The sequence below is a fragment of the Capra hircus genome, chromosome 22, assembly GCF_001704415.2.
Source record: "Capra hircus breed San Clemente chromosome 22, ASM170441v1, whole genome shotgun sequence".
NCBI classification, from domain to species: domain Eukaryota; kingdom Metazoa; phylum Chordata; class Mammalia; order Artiodactyla; family Bovidae; genus Capra; species Capra hircus.
In genome coordinates, this window is record NC_030829.1 from 37,591,542 (window position 1) to 37,613,089 (window position 21,548).

A 21,548-nucleotide genomic window follows, 5' to 3' on the forward strand; every position below is an offset into this window, starting at 1 on the left:
CTGGCCGTGGCCGCCCCCGGGGCGTGCGGGGAGCGCGGGTCCCGCGGCGGCGGCGGCGGCGCAGCGCGGCTCAGGCGGCGGAGCGGGCGGCCGCGGGCGCCGCCGCCTCCTCCTCCATGGCTGTTTACCCGGCTGCATTGTGGGAGTTTGACCTCCGCCGCCGCCAACCGCCGCCTCAGCTTGCGCCGCCGCCGCCGCCGCCGCCGCCGCGCACGCCATGGGAGCCGTGACTGACGGTGAGGTCCGCTCGCCGCCGCCCCGGCCCGCTCCCCGGAGCCGCGCGGGCTCCCCGGCCCCCGCCGCCGCCTCCCTCGAGACCCCCGGCCTCCCCCGCCGCTTCCGGGAGCCCCTCGGCTTCCCCGACCGGGTCCCTCGGAGACCCGGCCTTTCCCGGCCGCTTCCCCCGAGCTCTTCAGCCTCTCCCCGGAGCCTTCCCTGTCCCCCCTCGGAGCCCCTCGGGCTCCCCGGCCGGCTCTCCCGAGATCGCGCGGGGCGTGGGGCGGGTGCGCCGGGAGGATCGTCTGGGGGCCGCGAGCACACGTGGGGGCCTGAGCAGGCTGGCAGCCAGCGATGCGCGGGTGGGTGGTACCCGGAAGGGGTCCAGGCTGTCGGAGGATGTGGTGAGGGAGCACTGGGTGGGGGCGCTGGGGTCCGAGGGGCGGCGAAGGGGAAAAAGGGCTGGAGGCCTTGCCGTTGGGGGTCCGGAGGACCTAACGAGGGGCTACAAGAGACTGCGAACTCCGAAGAGGTGGCCGGGGGGTGGGGTGGAGATCGCGCCAGGTTGGAAAGCTGGGAGAGGTCTCCGGACAGTATTGCAGGGGTGTCGGTACAGAGGATGACACCTGGAAAGTGTCTGGGAAGGTCCCCTAGACAGTGGATCGCTCCGAGGCCTGAGAGCTAGCCCTGGGTTGGGGGTAGGGAGAGGGAACCTGGGGATAATATCAAGAAAGAGTGGATGTGGACGGAGTGTTTGGAAGACAGCCAGGGACTGTGCCTAGGAGATTAAGAAGAGCCAGTATAGGGATGGGGCCACCTCGGGTAGATCAGTGGAAGACTCATTTGTGTGTGCATGTCTTGGGGAGGGTGGTTTGTCCCCTGAAATGGAGTGGAGAGGGAGAGGTAGGGGCTGAGTTTCTGGCAAGTTGTGAGGTCAGTTTAGGAGGATCGACCCATGTAAGGAGGGGCCCAGGAGGTAGTCTACAGATTGAGAGCAGAATTAGGGTGACACGTTGGGGAAGGTGGACAGACATAAGCATTATGGGCAACTGGAGGGAGAACCTAGGAAGCTATCCAGTTAGGGAGTGAAGAAGTCCATTGACATTTGGGAAGGGGAGATCTAGGGGTACTGGGTCTGTTTGAAGAGTGGCCAGTAGATGCCTATAGAGAGGCCATTTCTGAAAAGTTGGAGGTAGACAAGGTCTCCACATGAAAGGACCAGGCCATGGGCAGAAGACTAGCAGGCCCAAATTTGTGATCATGACAGGGAGTAGTTAGATAGAGGCTCTTCAAGATCCAGTTAAAACTTAGCTTCACTCCAGTTAATTTTTTTCGGTAGGTATGTATCCCATCTGGGCTAAGTCTTGGGATTATAGCCCCGAGCCAACAGGCAAGACCTCTTCCTTCTCTGAGGTCACAGTCTGGTGGAAAAGACACATGAGATAATACGTTCTCATGGTGGAAAATGTTACTACAGAGGAAGTAGAAGGTTGGGAATTGTAGAAATACATAACAAAAATAGTTTATCCATTCTCAGAGATCAGAAAACCTCCCTGAAACGGTTACCCTTAATCTCACTTTTGAAGGATAAGTAGATGTATTAATTGTTGCCCTGGTATTCCAGGTGGAGAACCACTTGTGCAAAGGTCACAAAATTTTGGAAAACTCAAAGATAACAAATATTGGCTAGAGGTTAGAAAGTTATGAGCCAGACATTTTTGACGGTTATGGGACACCATTAAAAGATTTTAGCATTGGTGTGATGTTATTCAGATGGCATTAAAAACAACAACCACACTCTACTCTGAATAATAATGAAGGGAAGGGAAAGTGAGGCGTTAATTGGCCTCTCTCCTTTCTAACATCTATAGCATATTGATAGTATGCCAACATGTTCTAATTACCATCCCCACTTTTCAGATGACACTGGAACACAAGGAGGTTAACTCAACCCTGGGTTGCACAGGTTGCAAGCTATAGAACCTGAGCTCAAAGCCAAAGGACCAACTGCCATGGTTCCTAGAGAGAAAGGATGGGGACTGAGACCAAGAGGGATGGCAGAGAAGCAGACAGATGGAAAAGAAACTGATGAGGTCGAATGTCAGGAGACTGAATGGATGTGAGAGGAAGGGCCAAGGATTATTCCCGGTTTCTGATTGGAGTGACTATGTGCTTATTAGTGCTACGGCTCTATTCATCGAGGTAGAGAACGGCAAAGGAAAGAGAGGTTTTTGTCAGAGGGAGGTGAAGAGGAAGATGAGTTCTAATGCACTGGTTGCAGTCAAGTGCGCACTACATCCAAAGAGACCATCAGAATCCCCACTCTGCCATTCATAAGCAGTCTGACCTTGTGCAGGTTAATTAACCTCTTTGAGCCTCAGTTTCATTCCTTGTAAATGGGAATAATAAAATCTACTTCATAGGCTGGTTTTGAGAATTAGATGCAGCAAAATTTGTGAAGTGCTTTGCACTGAGGCTGATACACAGTAATATCCAGTAAATACTATTAAATGTCAGAGTTGGTTTACTTGCCTCTCCTCCACTTTCTTTTGATGAGGACTGTGCCTTCTCCCATTCTTTATCTGCACAGATTTCCCCTTCCTGCCTTTTCTGCCTGGTGACTGTCCATTTATTCTTCAGGACCCATATCAAATATTCTCCTCTGCTCTTTTCGAAAACCAGTTTATCTTTTCACCTGTTAACCACATTATCTTATTATATTTCTGCTATACCTCTCAATATACTTAATTTACTTATATGATGTGTTCCAAAAAATATTTAAAGTGGCTAATTATAATGAGAAAACATTGAAATAAATGGATGATAGGGTCTTCCCAGGCAGTCAGGTGGTTAAGATTCCACTCTTCCAATGCAAGGGGCACAGGTTCAATCCCTGGTTGGGAAACTAAGATCCCACATGCCTCACAAGGTGGCCCTTGGAAGTGATTGGAGAGTTTCAAGTGGTCATCTTTTGGATCATTCTGGGTTTCTGTGTAGAGAATGAGTTATAGGAAGGCAAGAATGGAAGCAGGGAGGCCAAAGAGAGGTGGTCCAAGTGAGAAACCAGGTTGGCTCTAATTAGGATGATGGCAGGGGAAGACTGAGGAGTGGGTGGCCTCCACACCCTCAGCCTCCTGAAGGGTTCTTGGAGAAGTTCCAGCACCTGTTTCTGGAGACTTGAGGAGGGCGGATGTCCTCTTGCCAATCTGAGTGCCTGGTCAGGTGCTGTGCCTTCATGTAATCCTTACATCCGGGTTTGCCTATCCAACTGGACTGGGAGCTCTTGGAAGAGAAACTCTTTATATCCTGTGCAAGGACACAATGGTTAGTTGGAGGAATAATCTGCCCTCCTCTAAGGGAAGGAGAGAGATACTACGTTGCTATCTATAGATACTGAATTTAGATGGCATCACCAACTCAGTGAACATGAATTGGAGTGAGCTCTGGGAGACTGAAGAACAGGGAAGCCTGGCGTGCTGCTGCCACCAGCTTGCAAAGAGATGGACATGACTTAGAGACCTTAGTGAACAGCAACAACTGAACTAGAAATGTTATCCCTAGAAGCATCATCTGTGCATGGACAAGTGGAGGTCCTGGGAAGTTAATGGCTTATAGTCACAAAGCCATTCTCTCTCCTTCCTTGTTGCCACCCCAGCATTTTGGCTGACTGGTAAAACAATTTAGATGTTGTCACTGTTAATGTAAACTATGTTCACAGTTTGTATTTTGTATGTTAATTTAAAGGGTGTTAAACAGTGTTAGTACCCTAATAGAAGGCATTTCAGAAGCACTTTTTGCAGTACAGAGAACATTAGGTATATGTCTTGATCTGCCAGAGCAACAGATGGATGATGAGAAGGGCAGTAGGGAGCGGGAGGTGGCTGTACACTCCATTTAATAGAGCTTGTTGGTTTTGACAAGTGTTGCTTTTTTTTTTTTAATTAGAAAGTATAATGCATGGATAATATGCCTGTTAAAACTTGAAATAAAGGTTTTTAACGTGCCCGTGAACAACATGACAGAATAATGGAATGCCACTGTGACTTTCTAATAATTGTGTATATTTTCCTCTAACTACAGAGATGACACTTTCCATCTGTAAAAGGAAGATAATAATACATGCTTTATTGGGTTTTTCCACGGATGAAGTGGGATTAATATATGTAAAGCACTTCAAAGTTGAGTGACCATTTAATTGATTGTCCAAACCAGGACACTTTTCAGAGTGAAAGGAAGCAGGAGGTATGGTCATCAAATAGGAGTGTACAAACACTGTGTCTGCTGCTGTTCCTATTTCAGTTGTTGATCCAATGTTAATTACACATTTGTAGCCAAAGGGTTTGTTTGACTTTTTTTTTTCTCCCCTATAAGTACCAATGGATTTGCCCACTTTGTTCTCTCATCTGTGGTCCCAGCACAGGGGTTACTGAAGCAGTTCAAATATTAAATAATATTTCTTTAGCCAAGATAAAAGGCATCTCAAAGTGTGGTTGGAGTTTCAACCTTGACTTGATTAGGGTCATACTCTAAACATTTAAATACATTTAGAGAAAAACCAGAGATGGTAAGGGACAGGGAAGCCTAGCACATTGTAGTCCACGGGGTCACAAAGAGGCGGACACGACTTGGCGACAGAATAGCAACAACAGAGAAAAACAAAGGACCTCAACATTGATTTTTCTGCTTTTCTTTTTTCATTTTTAATGTAATTTTGGCTTTTGTCATTTACTTTGGTATGAGCAGTCTATTTAGATTGGGCCTGAGTGTCTCCGGAGACCTTACTCTCTCCACTTGACTTTTTTGTGTCTTAACATTGGTGGCCTTAATAGTTGTTTTAATGATTTTAAACTTCTTGAAAGGAGGGGCTCGGTGTTATTTTACCAGGTGGAATCCAATACAGTGGGATATACGTAATTCAGCTTAATATCCCAGAAGCCGTGGTGATCTAGTGATGAACGTAACAGGAATCTGCACATGCATTGTTTTGACATGGCCTTAGTCCCTCCTCTTGTTAACAGGTCAAGTCAAACCAGTTTTCTTTTTTGTTGTTAACACATCGCAGATTTATTAAAGAACACTGATGAGAATTTTCAATACAGAATAAATGAAGAAAAATACCTCAAAGTGACCAGTAAGTTCTCTATCCAAATAACGACTGTTAATACTGTGAGGAAGAAAAGTGGTACATGTCAGGAAATTCAAGAAGAAATGCCCCAAGGGACAGTGAAAACCTTCCCCTCTTCACCTTCCATAGCTCAGCCCCAGTGGCAGTTACTGTAAGGTGCTTCTTGTGTCCCCTTCCAGAGTAATTATTAAATGCCATCAAAGGTAAAAAGCATCTTCTCTGGTGTCAGACTCCTGAGTGTGAGTCCCAGCTCCGCTCCTACTTCTTATGGTATTTAATTTGCACAAGTAACTTCCAGTCCCTTCATTGGTAAAATTGGGGTAATAATGGCCACTTTACTGGGCTCTTGTGAGACTAAGTGAGCATATTGTAAGCATTAGTTGGTGTACCAGTATGCATATGTAAAATTTTATACAAATATTTGCATGCTGTTCTGAACTGTACTTCCATAATTAATGATATATCTTTGAGTTCTTTCTAATACCTTTTGGGGCTCCTCCTGCCTTGTTCTTATGTGATGTTCTAGTTTTTTAATCAATCCCCTTCTAAATGTTTGTTGTTATTTTCCTTTTCTTTTTTTAACTTTTACAAATAGTATGACAGTGGAGATATTTGTATAGTTGTCTTTGTACACAGTGGGTGTCACTTCTAGAAGACAGGTCAAAAGTATCTGTATTTTTAATACAAATTGCTACATTGGTTTCCTAGTAGCCAGCTGTTTTTTCCTCTGTAATCTTATCTCCAGTTATCCCTTCCTGTGGTTTTCAGTTTGTATCCAAAGTGTTTAGGAACAGTAAGAAAAAGCCAGCGGTTCATTTGTGTACTTTCAGAATATCTTGCTAAAGAGCCTTTAGAAAGGAAATGCTGATCCTCACTGAGAGATCACAGGATTGCTATCTCTGAAAAGCAGGTGAGATTGGGAGCTGTGAGGTCTAGCAGACTGGGAGGCACATTTAACAGTTGCTTCCCTGATGGCTCAGAGGTTAAAGCATCTGCCTGCATTGCAGCAGACCTGGGTTCGATTCCTGCGTTGAGAAGATCCCCTGGAGAAGGAAATAACAACCCACTCCAGTATTCTTGCCTGGAGAATCCCATGGACAGAGGAGCCTGGTGGGCTAAAGTCCATGGGGTCACAAAGAGTCGGACACGACTGAGCAACTTCACTTAACCCTAGGAGGAAGTTACATGACAGGCTCTTACCTGTTGTCAAGCCTTGACCTGTCCCTAAAGTAAGAGTTTTACTTTACGTGGGAACTTAGCCCACTATTATCTTCCAAATTGTCCTTCTCTTTCCTTTTTTGAACCTCTGCTCCAAGAGGCTATGAAAACTTATTCTGTAATCAAGGTTTTAATAGCCACTTTGAGGGAGTAACAATTAGTTTGTGAAAGCAGTGTTAGTGTGGGTTTATGAGAGATTGTCCTTTCCACACTAAAATGAGAAAACAACTGCGATGGCTATGTCAGTCAACCAGAGGCTTGGAAATGGAGAGTTGGTTTAATAACCGTAAAGGAGTCATTTCTTCCAGCCTATTTATGAAAAGTTAGGTATTAAAATCTAACCCTTTAAAAAATAAAAATAAAAAAATAAAATCTAACCCTTTAAAATGGCTTTCTTGAGACCTATTTAGCATGTTAAGCAGTTTTGTATTCTAGTTAGAGGATGGCATATAAGACAGGAAAGGGTCTAAAAAAATGCATCCCAGTTTTTCAAATAAATATTTGCTTATCATCATGCTTGTGTCATAACTGATTTGAAAGTGATTCTTAATGGCAGACATTTTATAGGGTATACTTATGGTACCCATATAACTGAATCCAATAAGAAATCTTCGTACAAGCCTAAAATATGGTGGAAAGCCACCGTTCTTGGAGCAGATATTAGGTATTTGGGGTTAAAAGCTTTTCCGAGGTGGTTTTGATCCTCGTACTTAGTAAAGAAAGGGATCATGACAACTACGGAATGACATTGATAACATCACTAATTTCTAAACCAACTTCACTATTTTTACAGGTAGACCAAGGGCCTCCTGATTTAATATTACTATTCAGATTGCTTACAGAGAGCTTCAAGCATGATAATTTATGAAGTAAAAGCATATAGTAAACAGAACATGTTTAGGTATGTCAGTCTAGAGCTAATTGATGAGGTACAATTATAAATAAACAACGCTCATGTCATACATGCCAGGAACCATCAGCAGCTGGCCATCCTTAAATTTAAAAAGAGCAGAGAAATTTCAGACAGGCAACTTACCCTTTTAATTTGTTGCTGTTGGAGCTGTGCTCTGTACTTTATGTATATATATATAATTTCAATCCTCTTCATCCCCACAGACATTCCTAGGCAGCAACTACTTATGCTGACCTTAGAGCATGAAGCTTGAGACAAGCAAATTTGTGACAAATCATAACTGTGCAGAACTTTCTATGCATCTTATGTATCAGTATATAGATGTATCTATAGATATAGCTCCAGCATTTATTCAGTTTCACATTACTTTGGGAATTAAATTTAACATGAAGATAAGAATAACTTTGCTTTTTTCTTTTTTGTTTTCCTACAGTGAACAGGCACTTGTATACTTTTATTTCCATAAGGTTTCACAGCAGTCCTATGAAGTGGATTGTTTTATTCCCATTTTTACAGATGAAGTTAAAAGTTGGTCACGCACACCAAGTAAATACTGTGGACTAACCAGAACACTGGCCCCAGTTTTTGACGTGGGGTCTGGCTGTGAAGAAATGCTCTGTAGACTAAAGAGCGATCAGGCTCAAGCAAGAGAAAGACCTTGAGGGCCTGGACAGCACGCCCGCTGTGCTCCAGAACTGATCAGCCTGCACTGCTCGTGCCAGCCAGATGGTCCTGGCTCCTGCCTTTTCCTAACCAAGTCTCTGTTGAGCCCTCGTCTGCCTTCCAGGACCTGTGACTCTGATCTCTGCTTTAATTCATATCCTTTTAGCTCCTTCAGTGGGCATATGCTTTGGGAGCCTCCTAACTAGCCTCCGTGCCTGTGGGCACTTCAAAGTTGCACCCCATTTTGTACACTTGATCCTCCTAGAAAGTCCCTTCACAAATCTCCAGCAATTCCAACTTGTTGCCTGCCAACAGGATCTGAGTCTGCCAGTGTGGCATTCACTACTGTGGACTTCCACAATCTGCCCTCTGACTGCCTGTATGTGCTTGGGTCTTGACATCAGTCTCCAGGCCCCCAGACTTCTTGGTGTCCTAGAAGAGTGTTCACATCCCAGACCCAGCCTTGCAATTGCCACCTCTGCCTTAGCTCACAGCTTTCTCCCTGCCTATTGCAGGTGAGGTGGAGAGAGACACGATTTTAGGTTGCTTGCTTTCTTTTCCTACCTTCCACTTTTGTTGAAGTATAATTGATACACTAAGAACTACATGTGTTGGGTATAATTTGATGCAGTTGTGTGCTGTGCTTAGCCACTGAGTCGTGTCCGACTCTTTGCAATGCTATGGACTGTAGCCCGCTAGGCTCCTCTGTCCATGGGGATTCTCCAGGCAAGAATACTGGAGTGGGTTGCCATACCCTCCTCCAGGGGATCTTCCTGACCCAGGAATCCAACTGGGGTCTCCTGCATTGCAGGTGGATTCTTTACCAGCTGAGCTATCAGATACAAACACCTATGATACCATCACCACAGTCATAGCTTTCTTTATTTTGCAAACATCAACTAACAAATTTTGAGTACTATATGGTTCAAAAATGAAGTATTATAAGACATATTTTCAAAAATATAAGACATGGTTCAAAAATCAAGTAATATAAGACATCTTCCAGCCTGTCCTCCAGCTACCCAACTTACACTGTTCGATTCTTTGGTAACTCCTTATATTAGTTTCTTGTATATCATTCCAGTATATCTATGTGAACGTCAACACATATAAATATACTTATTTCCCTACATTTATATGAAAAGAAATATGCCATAAATAGGATTCTTCACCTTGTTCTTTTAACAAGTTGTATAAAGTGGTCTTCCTTTCAGTATACACAGTTTTCCTTTGTTTTTTACAACTTTATATTATCATATTCTTATACCAAAATTTATATATCTTAATCTGCTGCCAATGAGCATGTCATATTGCATATGGTCAAGTATATCTAGGATTTTTGGGGTCAAAGAATACATATTTGAAATTTCCATAGATACTGTTAAAATGCCTTTTAGCTTTTTCTTTTTTTGACCAATGATGGTCATGTATCAGAAGAGCAGCTTTAGGGACTTCCCTGGTGGTCTAGTGGTTAAGACTCCATGCTTCCAGGGAATGGGTTCAGTCCCTGGTCAGGGAACTAAGATCCCACAAGCCAAGGGGGAGGGCCAAAAAAGGGGGGGAAAGCAGCTGAAAATTCTCTTTCCCTGTTCCCCCCAAGCTAAAGGAAGCTCTCCTAATCTCCTGCTGTGTGTCGGTGTCACTTAACAGTCTCAGCCTCCTCTGTGTGTACATTCGAATTGTGTGTTATGTCTCCAGCTAGAGTGAGGGAACTCTTGTCTTTACTCCATGTCCTCAAGAGGTTAGGCTGGCACCTATGGACACTGCTGCTCATTGACCAGATATTCATGTCTTCTGTCTACGAAGAGAAATCTGCTATGGACCTGAAGATAAGACAGTTTTATTGTGGGCAGATGTTCCCAGGCAGGCACCACAAATCCAATTTTAAAATATTTACTGAGCATCAGAAATATAAAGACACAGTATGAGAGACTGGAGAGGAAACAGAAGGAACAGGACATAGGATGGGCCCTGATGAACCTTTTCCCCAAGTTTATTTGGCCTGTATAATGCTTTAAACATTTTTCAAAAATTTTTGTAATTGGGATATTACATAAGTATGTAAACAAGTGCACAGATCTTAAGTATACAGCTGAAAAGATCACAAAATGTCCTGGAAACATTTTCAGTTAGTCACCAAACTTTAAAAATCCCTTGAAAAACCAGATCTGGTAATAACCTCTTGCTTTAGCTACTCAATCCTCAATTTCCCTACTCCCTGGTTCCTGCATTCATTTACATTTGAAATCCATTGTCCTCCATAAAGGAGGGTTCCTAGTTATCTGGGAGGAAGATGGGGTTTCCTGGGGGCTTGAAAGAGTAGAGGTAGGAAGATCAAAAATAAACTAAATAGCATCAGTTGACCACTGGACTGCTCACCCACTGAAGGTTTACTTTTAACAAAGTTAAAACATGATTGTGACTTTATAAAAAAGTCAATTCCATTTTCTGAATTTTAATCTCTGCCAGCACTGTGTTTTGTCTCAGTCTCCTCAAATAACATTATTGGTGGTTAAAAGAGGAAACCATTAGTTTATATCTTTCAATGTAAAATTAAAACACTTGATGAATCCGTAGCTTGAGCCGTCTGTCACAGCCATGACTCTGAGAACAAAACCCAATTCTAAACATGTTTATCTGATGTTGTCACAGAATAGATTTTAAAACTGGGCAAAAAAAAAATTGGCGCCATCTGCCTTCCAAAGTTTATCTCCACTGCACCTGCACTCAAAAATACTTCTGCCTACTCACAGGAACTATTGTTTCAAGATTTTGCTGTTGATTCATCATGCAGGTTCTCTAGGAATTATTCACACTTTAAAAACTATTTTTTAAATGCCTGCATATGGTTGAAAACAAAAATTCTATAAAATCATAAAAATTAAATCGCATCCTCTGTAATACCTCTTATCACAAATAGCCACTATCACCAGTTTCTTATGAATCCTTCCAAAGATATTTGCTGAATACCTAAACACATGTGTGATGGGCACATACATACACAGATGGCTCCTTGTTTACACAAATGGTAGTAAAATATGTGCTTCTCTGCACCTGTGTTATTTTCATTTTACTTAACATATCTAAGGTGATTTTTATGATATTAATATATAACATCCACACAATTTTTTTTTTGGCTGAATCTTACTACCTCTTTTTAAAAACATGAGATTCAGCAATTATCTATTTATGTATGTATGTCTGTTTCTTTATTGGCCCCCCTTGTGAGGCATGTGGGATCTTAGTTCCCCAACCAGGAATCGAACCCGTGACCCCTTCGATGGTAGCATGGAATCTTAACCACTGGACTGCCGGGGAAGTCCCTGCATATTATTACACGTAACAACTGTTTTATATTTAGCCAGTCTCTTCCTGGTGAATGTTTAGGTTTGCCATCTTCCTACTACAAGCAGCACTCTTAAGAACAATCCTTTTACATTTATCTTTGTGCATGGGTGCACGTGTTGGAGAAGGAAATGGCAACCCACTCCAGTGTTCTTGCCTGGAGAATCCCAGGGATGGGGGAGCCTGGTGGGCTGCCGTCTCTGGGGTCGCACAGAGTCGGACACGACTGAAGCAACTTAGCAGCAGCAGCAGCAGTGTGCAAATACAGCAGCATGGGTGCACATGCATCTATAGGATGATTTCCTAGAACTGGACTAATGGGGTCAAAAAGCTATATGCATTTGGAATATTATCTGATTGTCCAGCTGCCTTGCAAAGAGCACACCACTTACATACTATCCGTGTATGTAAGTGTGATTTCTCAACACTCTTACCATCGCTTATTATCAGGTCTTTTGATCTTTACCAATCTGAAAGATGAAAATGATATCTTATTGTGGTTTCAACTTGCACGTCTCTTATTATTATGATCCAGCATTATCTTGTCCAGGAAGAACAGTAGCTCATGGCTGCCAAGCAAGCCCACTGCGGCCCTAATTGTTACTCAGCATTGTTATCTGGATTGCTTTTCTATTATCTTTTCTGTTTTTCTTTTCCTTGGAGCAAAAGGGAGACAGACATTAAAAAAAAAAAAAAGTCCTCACGAGGAAAGAAACATTACCGATACAATTACTAAATTACACCCCCCAAAAAATTTCTTTTCTCTGACACTTCTCATTCTCTTTTTCTAGTCTCCCACTATGTCTTTCAATCTTCTTTTCTCTCTGTTCCTTTTACTAGTATCTTACAGTACTCAACGCCATGAATGCTTCAGGCTTTCTTCTGTCTGAACAGGTTTTGCCCACAAAGTTTCTCCAAGAATTATTGACTTATTTCTCTGGTAGTACCTGAAAATTATTTTTATTTACAGCCTGGCAATAAAATGTCAGTTCTGTGAGGGCAAGGCTTTTCCCTGATATAACCCCAGCCCCTAAAACAGTGCCTGACATGAGACACTTAATAACTTTCCATATATATACATGGAAATTATATTAAAACCTACCTAATGTAAAATGGTGTTGGAGAAGACTCTTGAGAGTCCCTTGGACTGCAAGGAGATCCAACCAGTCCATTCTGAAGGAAATCAGCCCTGGGATTTCTTTGGAAGGAATGATGCTAAAGCTGAAACTCCAGTACTTTGGCCACCTCATGGAAAGAGTTGACTCATTGGAAAAGACTGTGATGCTGGGAGGGATTGGGGGCAGGAGAAGAAGGGGACGACAGAGGATGAGATGGCTGGATGGCATCACTGACTCGATGGACGTGAGTCTGGGTGAACTCCGGGAGTTGGTGATGGACAGGGAGGCCTGGCGTGCTGCGATTCATGGGGTCACAAAGAGTCGGACACGACTGAGCGACTGAACTGAACTGAATGTAAAACTGACCATTTTAATTCTTTTAAGTACAGTATTTTATGTACAGTTCAGTGGCATCAAGTACATTTACATTTCAGTAGTTTTCTTCTAGATAAATGAATCTGTAGTGGTGTTGCTCATTTGTCCCTGAAAGTGAACAGGAACCAGATAGTCATTTTAATTCACATTATTCTGTCCTCCAGACGAAGTCATACGGAAGCGTCTCCTAATCGATGGAGATGGTGCTGGAGATGATCGGAGAATTAATCTGCTGGTGAAAAGTTTCATTAAATGGTGCAACTCAGGATCTCAGGAAGAGGGGTATTTCATGTTGCTGCCGTTTCTATACTAATGTCCTACTGTGATTTTTTTTTTAGACCATACATATAGTGCTGTCAGTTTTTCATATTTTCACTCATTAACAGAGTCCAGAGTAAGTTTTTCTAGCCTTCCCTTCAGAGGCTACTTTTATGTTTATTAAAATGTGCAGAAGGTGCAGTGATAAGAATTGAGGGTTAAATTCAGACTTAATAATTTGGTCCCTCTTAAAAGCAGATAAGTGTTTAGTAAGACAAAATACTTAAATGAAATTTTCTCTATTTTTTAAAAAAAGTACTAATAAAGTTGCTGCAAGGTTTTATATATTTGATAAATTTCTAACTTAGAGTTTTTTCATCATTTGAATTAGCTTTTCACATAAATAAATAATTATATAGAATGAAAAAATTGAGAACAGAATTGTGATGATAAAAGCCATCTTAAAACATTTTAAAAAAAGATACTAAGCAAAATTCAAAAAATAGTTGTTTGAATTAAACTTATATTGCTAACAACTACAGTCCCATCTTTACATTTGTAAGTAATACAGTTTATAAATTCAAGTAAACCACATTTGGAAAAAGAAAACCTAAAGGACGGATATTTCAAATTGTTTTAAATAAAGCATATTCTCTCAGAACCTGGCATAATTTACTTAGCAAAGGTGTGCCTGCATTGTAATGATTCAGCTGGAAATCCACAAAATGTTTATTCTCTTTCTCTCTCTTTTATGTTAGATACAGCCAGTACCAACGTATGCTGAGCACGCTGTCCCAATGTGAATTTTCAATGGGCAAAACTTTGCTAGTATATGATATGAATCTCAGAGAAATGGAAAATTATGAAAAAATTTACAAAGAGATAGGTAAGGAAACAAAGTAATTGTTTCTGTCTATAATTTTAATTTTTATGGGCTAAGGGAAACAATATTTACTAACATTTTTCTCTGGTTAGTGGTAAAATAATAACAATATTAATAGAAAGAATATATTCTAATATGAGATTATACTTTGAGTTACAGCTGTGTTTTAAATGCCAGCATCTGTTTTATTAGCAAGGAAACTAAATTTAAAAACACATTTAAAAACTGAAAATGGAGATTATACATGTTGTTATAAGTATCTTTAAAAAAACTTTTTATATAGAATGTAGCATTGCTGGAGCCCATGAAAAAATTGCTGAGTGCAAAAAGCAAATTCTTCAAGCAAAACGAATACGAAAAAATCGGCAAGGTAAGGGTTTTGTGGGATGTAGTGAGCAACTTCACTTGCACTCTTCACTTTCATGCATTGGAGAAGGAAATGGCAACCCACTCCAGTGTTCTTGCCTGGAGAATCCCAGGGATGGGGGAGCCTGGTGGGCTGCCGTCTCTGGGGTCGCACAGAGTTGGACACAACGGAAGCAACTTAGCAGCAGCAGCAGCAGTGTGCAAATACTTCATTACTGACTAGTATTTTCATGCAGCTTTTAACGTGGTGAGATGAAACCTTCAGTAGAATCAACCTAAATTATAAAAAAGAATTAGGAGACAAACTTAATTCTTTAAAACGATACTATTTTTTAAAATAGCAGAGAAGGAAGGCCATGGTAAAAAAAAAAAAAAAAGTTGGATTGTGTTGATTAAACAAGTATGTTTTTAAGTATTCTTTTTTTTTTTTTTTTTTTTTAAGCCCAGTGACTTTTTTTATTAAGGACTATACAAGCAGACATTTACAATCTGCCTGGATTTTATTAGAATAGGAAGGTTAAACTTTAGTTTTCTTCTCATCTCTTTTGTTCTTAATTAAGATCTGCCTTATTTTAGTTCATATCAACTAGTTCAAAATAATTTTCATGGCAGAGGCATTGCTCCTCCTATAAGATAAATTGAAAGGAAGATTAAAAATATAATGGAAAGTCACAACTGTGACATATACATGAAAGATATAGAAAATGTTAATTATTTTGGAGTTGTGGAGTTTTACCATTTAGGTTTTGTTGTTGTTGTTTATATTGAACATGTATTATTTTATAATCCAAAAATATTTTATTAAAAATCACACTTACATTGAATTAATACACTGTCAACAAACAATTTTACTTTTTAATGAGTTAATTAAGATGATGTTCAATTCCTTATTTTTTAAAAGATGGTTTTTTAATTCAGTCTAAAATGCATGTGGTCAGGTTGCAGTGGCCAATTTAGAGCAGGATATACCAACTTATTTAAGAACTAATATCAATTGTAAAATCATTAAAAAAATTTTTACAGTGTTTTGGTAGATTAATAAGGCTTTTAAGTAAATGCTGCCATATATCATTTCATAGGAAAAGTTAACAAGAGATACATGACTTATCTTGGAGGTCTTAGTGGAGCAGAAAAACAAAGTTCCTGAATTATAAATCATTTCTAAGTTTATGAGATATTTACCTTTGAAATGAGTGAGAAGTATAATTTCCCCTTGTCTAAGATTTAAAATTAATTGTAGGATACCTTGTTAATTAATTATAGATCACCTTGTTGGACTTCCCTGGTGGCTCAGATGGTAAAGTGTCTGCCCGCAACGCGGGAGACCGGGGTTCGATCCCTGGGTCGGGAAGATCCCATGGAGAAGGAAATGGTAACCCACTCCAGTACTCTTGCCTGGAAAATACTGAGGAGCCTGATAGGCTACTGTCCATGGGGTTGCAAAGAGTGGAACACGACTTTACTTTCACTTTCACTTTGTCGGTCTTCTATTTGCAGGGCAAATAATAAGATTCTCTCAAGTTCAGAATCAGTCTACTTGATGATCAATACTGACTTAAGTTCACTTGCTCTTATGCTAGTCCTTTGTATTCTACCCAGGGATACGTAAATGGAAAGACAGAGTGGGAGCTAAAATCCAAGTCATGAATTGTCGCAGTTATAACTGAATGAAAGGAAGCTGACAATACTCCGCTTATCCTTCAATGTTTCCACTTCTTTATCTACTAGGAAAAGAATTAGGAGAGATTCGTGATGTTAGACACTTTGTTTTGATATCCAGGTTTGAAATATCTTATTTTGGTAAATATTTTTGTATCTTTCAGAATATGATGCACTGGCAAAAGTGATCCAGCATCATCCAGACAGGCATGAGACATTAAAGTAAGTTTAGAGCTTTACTTTGAAAAGAGCCAATCTTTATACATAAATGTTTACATACTAGTATACACATTCCATTTCTATGGGAATATATCATATGTTTCAAAAAATAAGGGTCAACCCTAAAAATTACAGATTCTAATACCACTTGATTAGATTTTCCTTCTGCTAACCTTGCTGCCTATAGTTCTAAAATAAATGCATGTAATATGTATCAATACAAAAACAGATAAATAGAATATGGTCTACTCATATAGAATACTAAATAGGAGTTATAGAGAATTTGGAAATAAACACTTTCCAAACACCAATTTAAAAAATAATCAGTGAATAGGAAAACAGAAGATATATATAATGAATTTTAAATTATTAATAAGTTTCTGAAATATATACAGAATAATAATCATTTATGAAAGTTAGAGCCCTCCAAATATTCTATCCTGATGCTGTATGTTATTGAGAATCAAATATATGCATAAAAAAGGATTGGTATAATATAAGGATTGCCTGAATGGAAAGTAGAGGAGGGAAAAAGGCCTGGTTCAGAGGAAAGTGAAAGTGAAGTCGCTCAGTTGTGTCCGACTCTTTGCGACCCCATGGACTGTAGCCCACCAGGCTCCTCCCTCCATGGGATTCTCCAGGCAGGAGTACTGGAGTGGGTTGTCACTTCCTTCTCCAGGAGATCTTCCCGACCCTGGGATCGAACCCAGGTCTTCCGCATTCCAGGCAGAAGCTTTAACCTCTGAGCTACCAGGACCAGGGGTTAAAGTTCAAAGGGTATTTAATTATTCTGCAATTTAGCACATTTACTGCCCCCCCCAAAAAAGTTTTGAATTATGACAAAATGTTAAAAGGGTTTGATATGCTATTGTCAAGTTTTCTTATACTTTAAAAATTATCTAAAATTTAATTTTAATGAAAATTAGTACATATTTAGAAGTTAAGGAATCACCCTTAGTTTTAAAAGTCTCATCATAATGGACGTTAGAGCTCCTTATCCTTTATATAAGTACTATTATTTAGTAACTAAAAAATTAGATATTAATTATGAATTCTTTTCTCCCAATTAGCAAAACATAACACTTTCATTTTTTTTTTCAGAGAACTAGAGGCTCTGGGAAAAGAATTAGAACATCTTTCACATATTAAAGAAAGTGTTGAAGATAAGGTATTTGCATATGATATCATTAGTCTTTGTGTTCTGTATTGGTTTATAGATCATTTGTGTATTAATTTTTTTTCTTACTAACACAGCTGGAATTGAGAAGGAAACAGTTTCATGTTCTTCTTAGTACCATCCATGAACTTCAGCAAACACTGGAAAGTAAGTAACGTGACTGTAAAATGAATGTTCGTGTAGATTTTGTTTTTTAAAGATTAACTTATTTTACTGCATCAGGTCTGAGGTGCAGCATGCCAACTCTTAGTTGCATCATGAGGGATCTAGTTCCCTAACCAGGGATCAAACCCAGTTCCCCTGCATTGGGAGCACAGAGTCTTAGCCACTGGACCACCAGGGAAGACCCTATGTAGATATTTTAATGACATGGGGAACTTCTTTTTAAATTGAAGTCTCTCACATAAATTTTGCATTTTGATTCAGCTAATGTGTGCTTAGTCACTCAGTCATGTCTGACTCTTTGCGATCCCATGGACTGTAGCCCACCAGGCTCCCCTGTCCAGGCAAGAACACTGAAGTGGGCCGCCATTCCCTCCTCCAGGAATTCAACTTATAACAACAACCAAAGCAGAACTTTTCAAAACCAAACCCCCTTGTGTGGGTCAGTTGCAATCATAGGCTGCCATTTTGCCATTTTTGCTTTAAATATATTCACTTATAAAGGACAAAAATGTCTTCATATATTCATCAGACATATAGTTTAAGCAAATTTGATTAGAGTTTTACGTTTCTTTTTCAACTGCAGATGATGAAAAGCTGTCAGAGGTAGAAGAAGCTCAAGAAGCAAGCATGGAAACTGATCCTAAACCATAGACCAAGTAATCACTCTCCATCCCCAAGAATGTTGAAGTAGCAATGTGATCTCAGTGTGTTTAGAATTTGTTGTGCTCTCGAGATATGTAAAGTTTTGGCAGTGAACTATTTTGCTTTTAAATGTTAATGCAGTGTTCATTCGTATTTCTTCACACAAAGGAAGATGACTTCATTATATATTTGCTTTTACTGAAATGTCTTTTTTGTATTTAAAAGGTGGGAAGCAACATCCAAAATAAATGTTGAATAAAATGTTTTTAAGCCAAATATGTTTGTGCTCATTGGCATTCTCGGTAGTTTTTAATTGGTAACATTGATTTGCTCACAAAATAAATGGAAGATAGTGAGAAGGTGGCATTTCTGGAGGGTACATGAGAAAAGGAGTCAGTTTTTGGAAATTGTTACCACTTTTGAAAATGAAGACTATGAACAGGCTCTCAGGAGAGCTGTGAACTTGTTAAATTATGTACAGAACGTTTGTGGTGTATGCTTACTGTGAGAGAGGTTCCGTGATAAGAAGAATCACTGGGCTAAGAGGTAATTATAAGATGCAAAGTCAATCAAAATATATTACTTTCTAGATCTCTGTCCTTGATACTTGAGATATATGGTTGGTAAATGTTTTGGTAAAACATTTTCTCTCTATTGTTTTCTTCTGTAGGAGTCATTTTCAAGAGTCTTGCAAGAAAGGATTTCATGATCTTTTTATAAATTTAAGTCTGAATCACATGTACTTTTCTTAAGGATTGAATTATATGTCTAATACTTGCTAGGTTCCATCCTTATCCATTCATTTGAGTTCAGAAACATGACACTTCGCATGAATCATACCTTAATAATGTTACATTTTTGTAATTTCAATAAGAACTCTTCTCTTTAAAAAGAAAGGTTTAAAGTTAGCTCAATAGTAGTCACAGTGAAAGTGTCCAAATACCTTTAAGTGCTTTCTCTAATTTCATCTGGCAAATCATGGTAGAAATTTCTTTGTAGAATTGGTATGCCCTGGTAAATATTTCTATTTTCCATTATTAGTAAAAATTATGAAGCAAAAAATTACTTATACTGACTCATAATTAAAAATCAATTTTTGTAAAAGGACTATTGGGAAAAATATTTTTATAAGGACTGTTGGGCAGAATATTTTTAGACTCACCCCTCCCCGAACTGATTAAGAGAAATTTATTCAGGATTATGTACCAAAGATAAGAATCTCTATGAAACATAACTTTTATGCCATCAGAATCAGAATCGGAAGCAGCACCAGGTACATGGGAAACACACATTTTTCAATTTATACTTTCTCATGGTTCGCCTGGACATCCTCTGCAACTGCTTAGAAGACTGAAGAATTTCATCCCCTAGAAACTCACACTGTTGAAGTTCAGCATGTCTTTGGGCCAGTAACTTCATGGATTTATCTGTCACTGTTTCTATGAGGTCATCCACCTAGCCCAAAACAAAGAAACGAAGCCATGTGTTAGAAAGCCTTTCCACACCCAAGGGAGAGCTGTTTTTCCTGAGAGATGAGTTCAGGAACTGGTGGATGTCTGCAAGTCCCAAAGGATTATTCTAATTCAAGTCATAGCAAACAGAGCTTGAAAACATGCATTTACCACCCAGTGCTAAAGACAATCTCATTTCTTCCCCAGCCCTTGTGTGTGTGCCTTCATTTTAATTGAATTCACTTTAACATTTAGTAGGCACACAGCATCATCCTCAGCGCCCTCAGCAATCCTGTAGCCACTCTCAAATGCCCCCCACTAACAGGATGCCTTCATGCTAATCGTTAGTTTCGTCCGACAGCCACGCTGTCTAGCAGGGTTGTGCGTTCAGTTGAGCCCAGGCCTCTGATGCTTTTGAAACACAAAGTAAAAACCTTTGTCCACTACCTGCATTTGAAGTTTCCCACTGTCAAATCTGATTTCCGGAGAATGTTTTCCATGCTGTGCTTCTTTCTTTTAAATACCGGAAAGTGTGGTCTCTTTTTTGATGAATATGGAACCTATCATAAAAATGTAAAAAACACATCAGATTAAGAAGTGCCACCATTATTTCTGTGACGGTGCTTCAGCGAACACTCTTACCCTTGCGACATCCTCTTTTAAACTGAATATTTGCCACATAACAACATTGGATTGGAGGCTGTATTCATATTATTCTCCACGCCCCATGCATCTCCTTTGTGCCCAGAGCTCTCTTTGAAGAGATCTATAGGGTGCAGAGAAATGAGATTGTCTGGTTCTGAAAGAATATACAGTGTCAGGGAAAAAAGCAGGTCATTCGTAAGGGGAAGAAGAAGAAATTGCCTCTGTAGCCGCTGAGCACAGCCAGAGTGTGGGACTGTTGTAGATGAGTGCCCCAGAAAGCTCATTATCACTGGATCCAGTTGCTAATCTGGTCTCTTTTCTGCAGGTTTCCTTATTTTCATGGCAGACATGTTTCCAAACATAAAAAAGAAAGCTCTGGGTTCTTTTCATTGCATGCCTGATACCCTTCCCATGGTCCTGGCTTGCTGGTTACAAGTACCTGTGCTATTAAAACTCATTCCTAGGTCATGGCTCCTGGCTAATATGGCCTTTTTAGTCTTACTAGGTTCACTCTTCCTTCCCCTTGTGTTTAGTAATTACCATCAGGACTACTGTGAGACCTACACAAAGTGGGATATGCAATCACATTTGGGTCTTGCCCTTTGCCCGAGTTTACAAATGAGTCTGTGGAACCTCTGCCCTGCCCTGCCGGCTCCTGCGTGCATGCTCAGTCACTCAATCGTGTCTGACTCTTTTGTGACCCCGTAGGCTATAGCCCACCGGGCTCCTCTGTCCTTGGGATATCCCAGGCAAAAATACGGGAGTGGGTTGCTGTTCCTCCTCCAGGGGTTCTTCCCAAGCCAGGGATGGAACTTGCATCTCCCGCATTGGCAGGCAGATTCTGTATCTCTGAGCCACCTGGGAAGCCCTGCCAGCTCACCCCAGCTCCAATGTCACTTGCAGAACCTTCCCCAATCTAACCAGAGCACAACTCCTCTTGTTTCTCTCTCATAAAACCCAGTGTTTTGTTTTTCTTTCTTCCTACTAAGCACTTAGCTTGGTAATTACGTAAGTTATTTCTGTGTATTGAATACCATTATTAAAAAGTCAAATGTCTTCAAGGGTCAGGCACGTTTTGAGAAACAGGCTCAGTTGGGCTGGCATGGCCTG

The 21,548-nt window shown here is 40.4% G+C and overlaps 1 protein-coding gene across 4 annotated transcripts; it reads left to right on the forward strand.

The window, feature by feature from the left end:
* Positions 91–18,614, forward strand: THOC7 (THO complex 7). Of its 4 annotated transcripts, none has more exons than XM_018067126.1 (8): positions 91–236; positions 13,138–13,255; positions 13,990–14,117; positions 14,398–14,484; positions 16,304–16,361; positions 17,460–17,526; positions 17,613–17,682; positions 18,284–18,614. In XM_018067126.1, the coding sequence occupies exons 1-8, from the start codon at positions 218–220 to the stop codon at positions 18,349–18,351; spliced, it is 615 nt and encodes a 204-aa protein (XP_017922615.1). In that variant the 5' UTR covers positions 91–217; the 3' UTR covers positions 18,352–18,614. The 4 variants fall into 4 exon arrangements, with proteins under 4 accessions (XP_017922615.1, XP_017922616.1, XP_013829119.1 ...); XM_013973665.2 differs by lacking the exon at positions 91–236 and adding an exon at positions 7,906–8,650; XM_013973666.2 differs by lacking the exon at positions 91–236 and adding an exon at positions 12,825–12,842.

Bases quoted from the DNA above. Each gene is read 5' to 3' on its own strand.
- THOC7 (XM_018067126.1), top strand. The intron at 14,118-14,397 runs GTAAGGAAACAA...CTTTTTATATAG, and splicing joins AAAAATTTACAAAGAGATAG to AATGTAGCATTGCTGGAGCC. The intron at 14,485-16,303 runs GTAAGGGTTTTG...TGTATCTTTCAG, and splicing joins AATACGAAAAAATCGGCAAG to AATATGATGCACTGGCAAAA.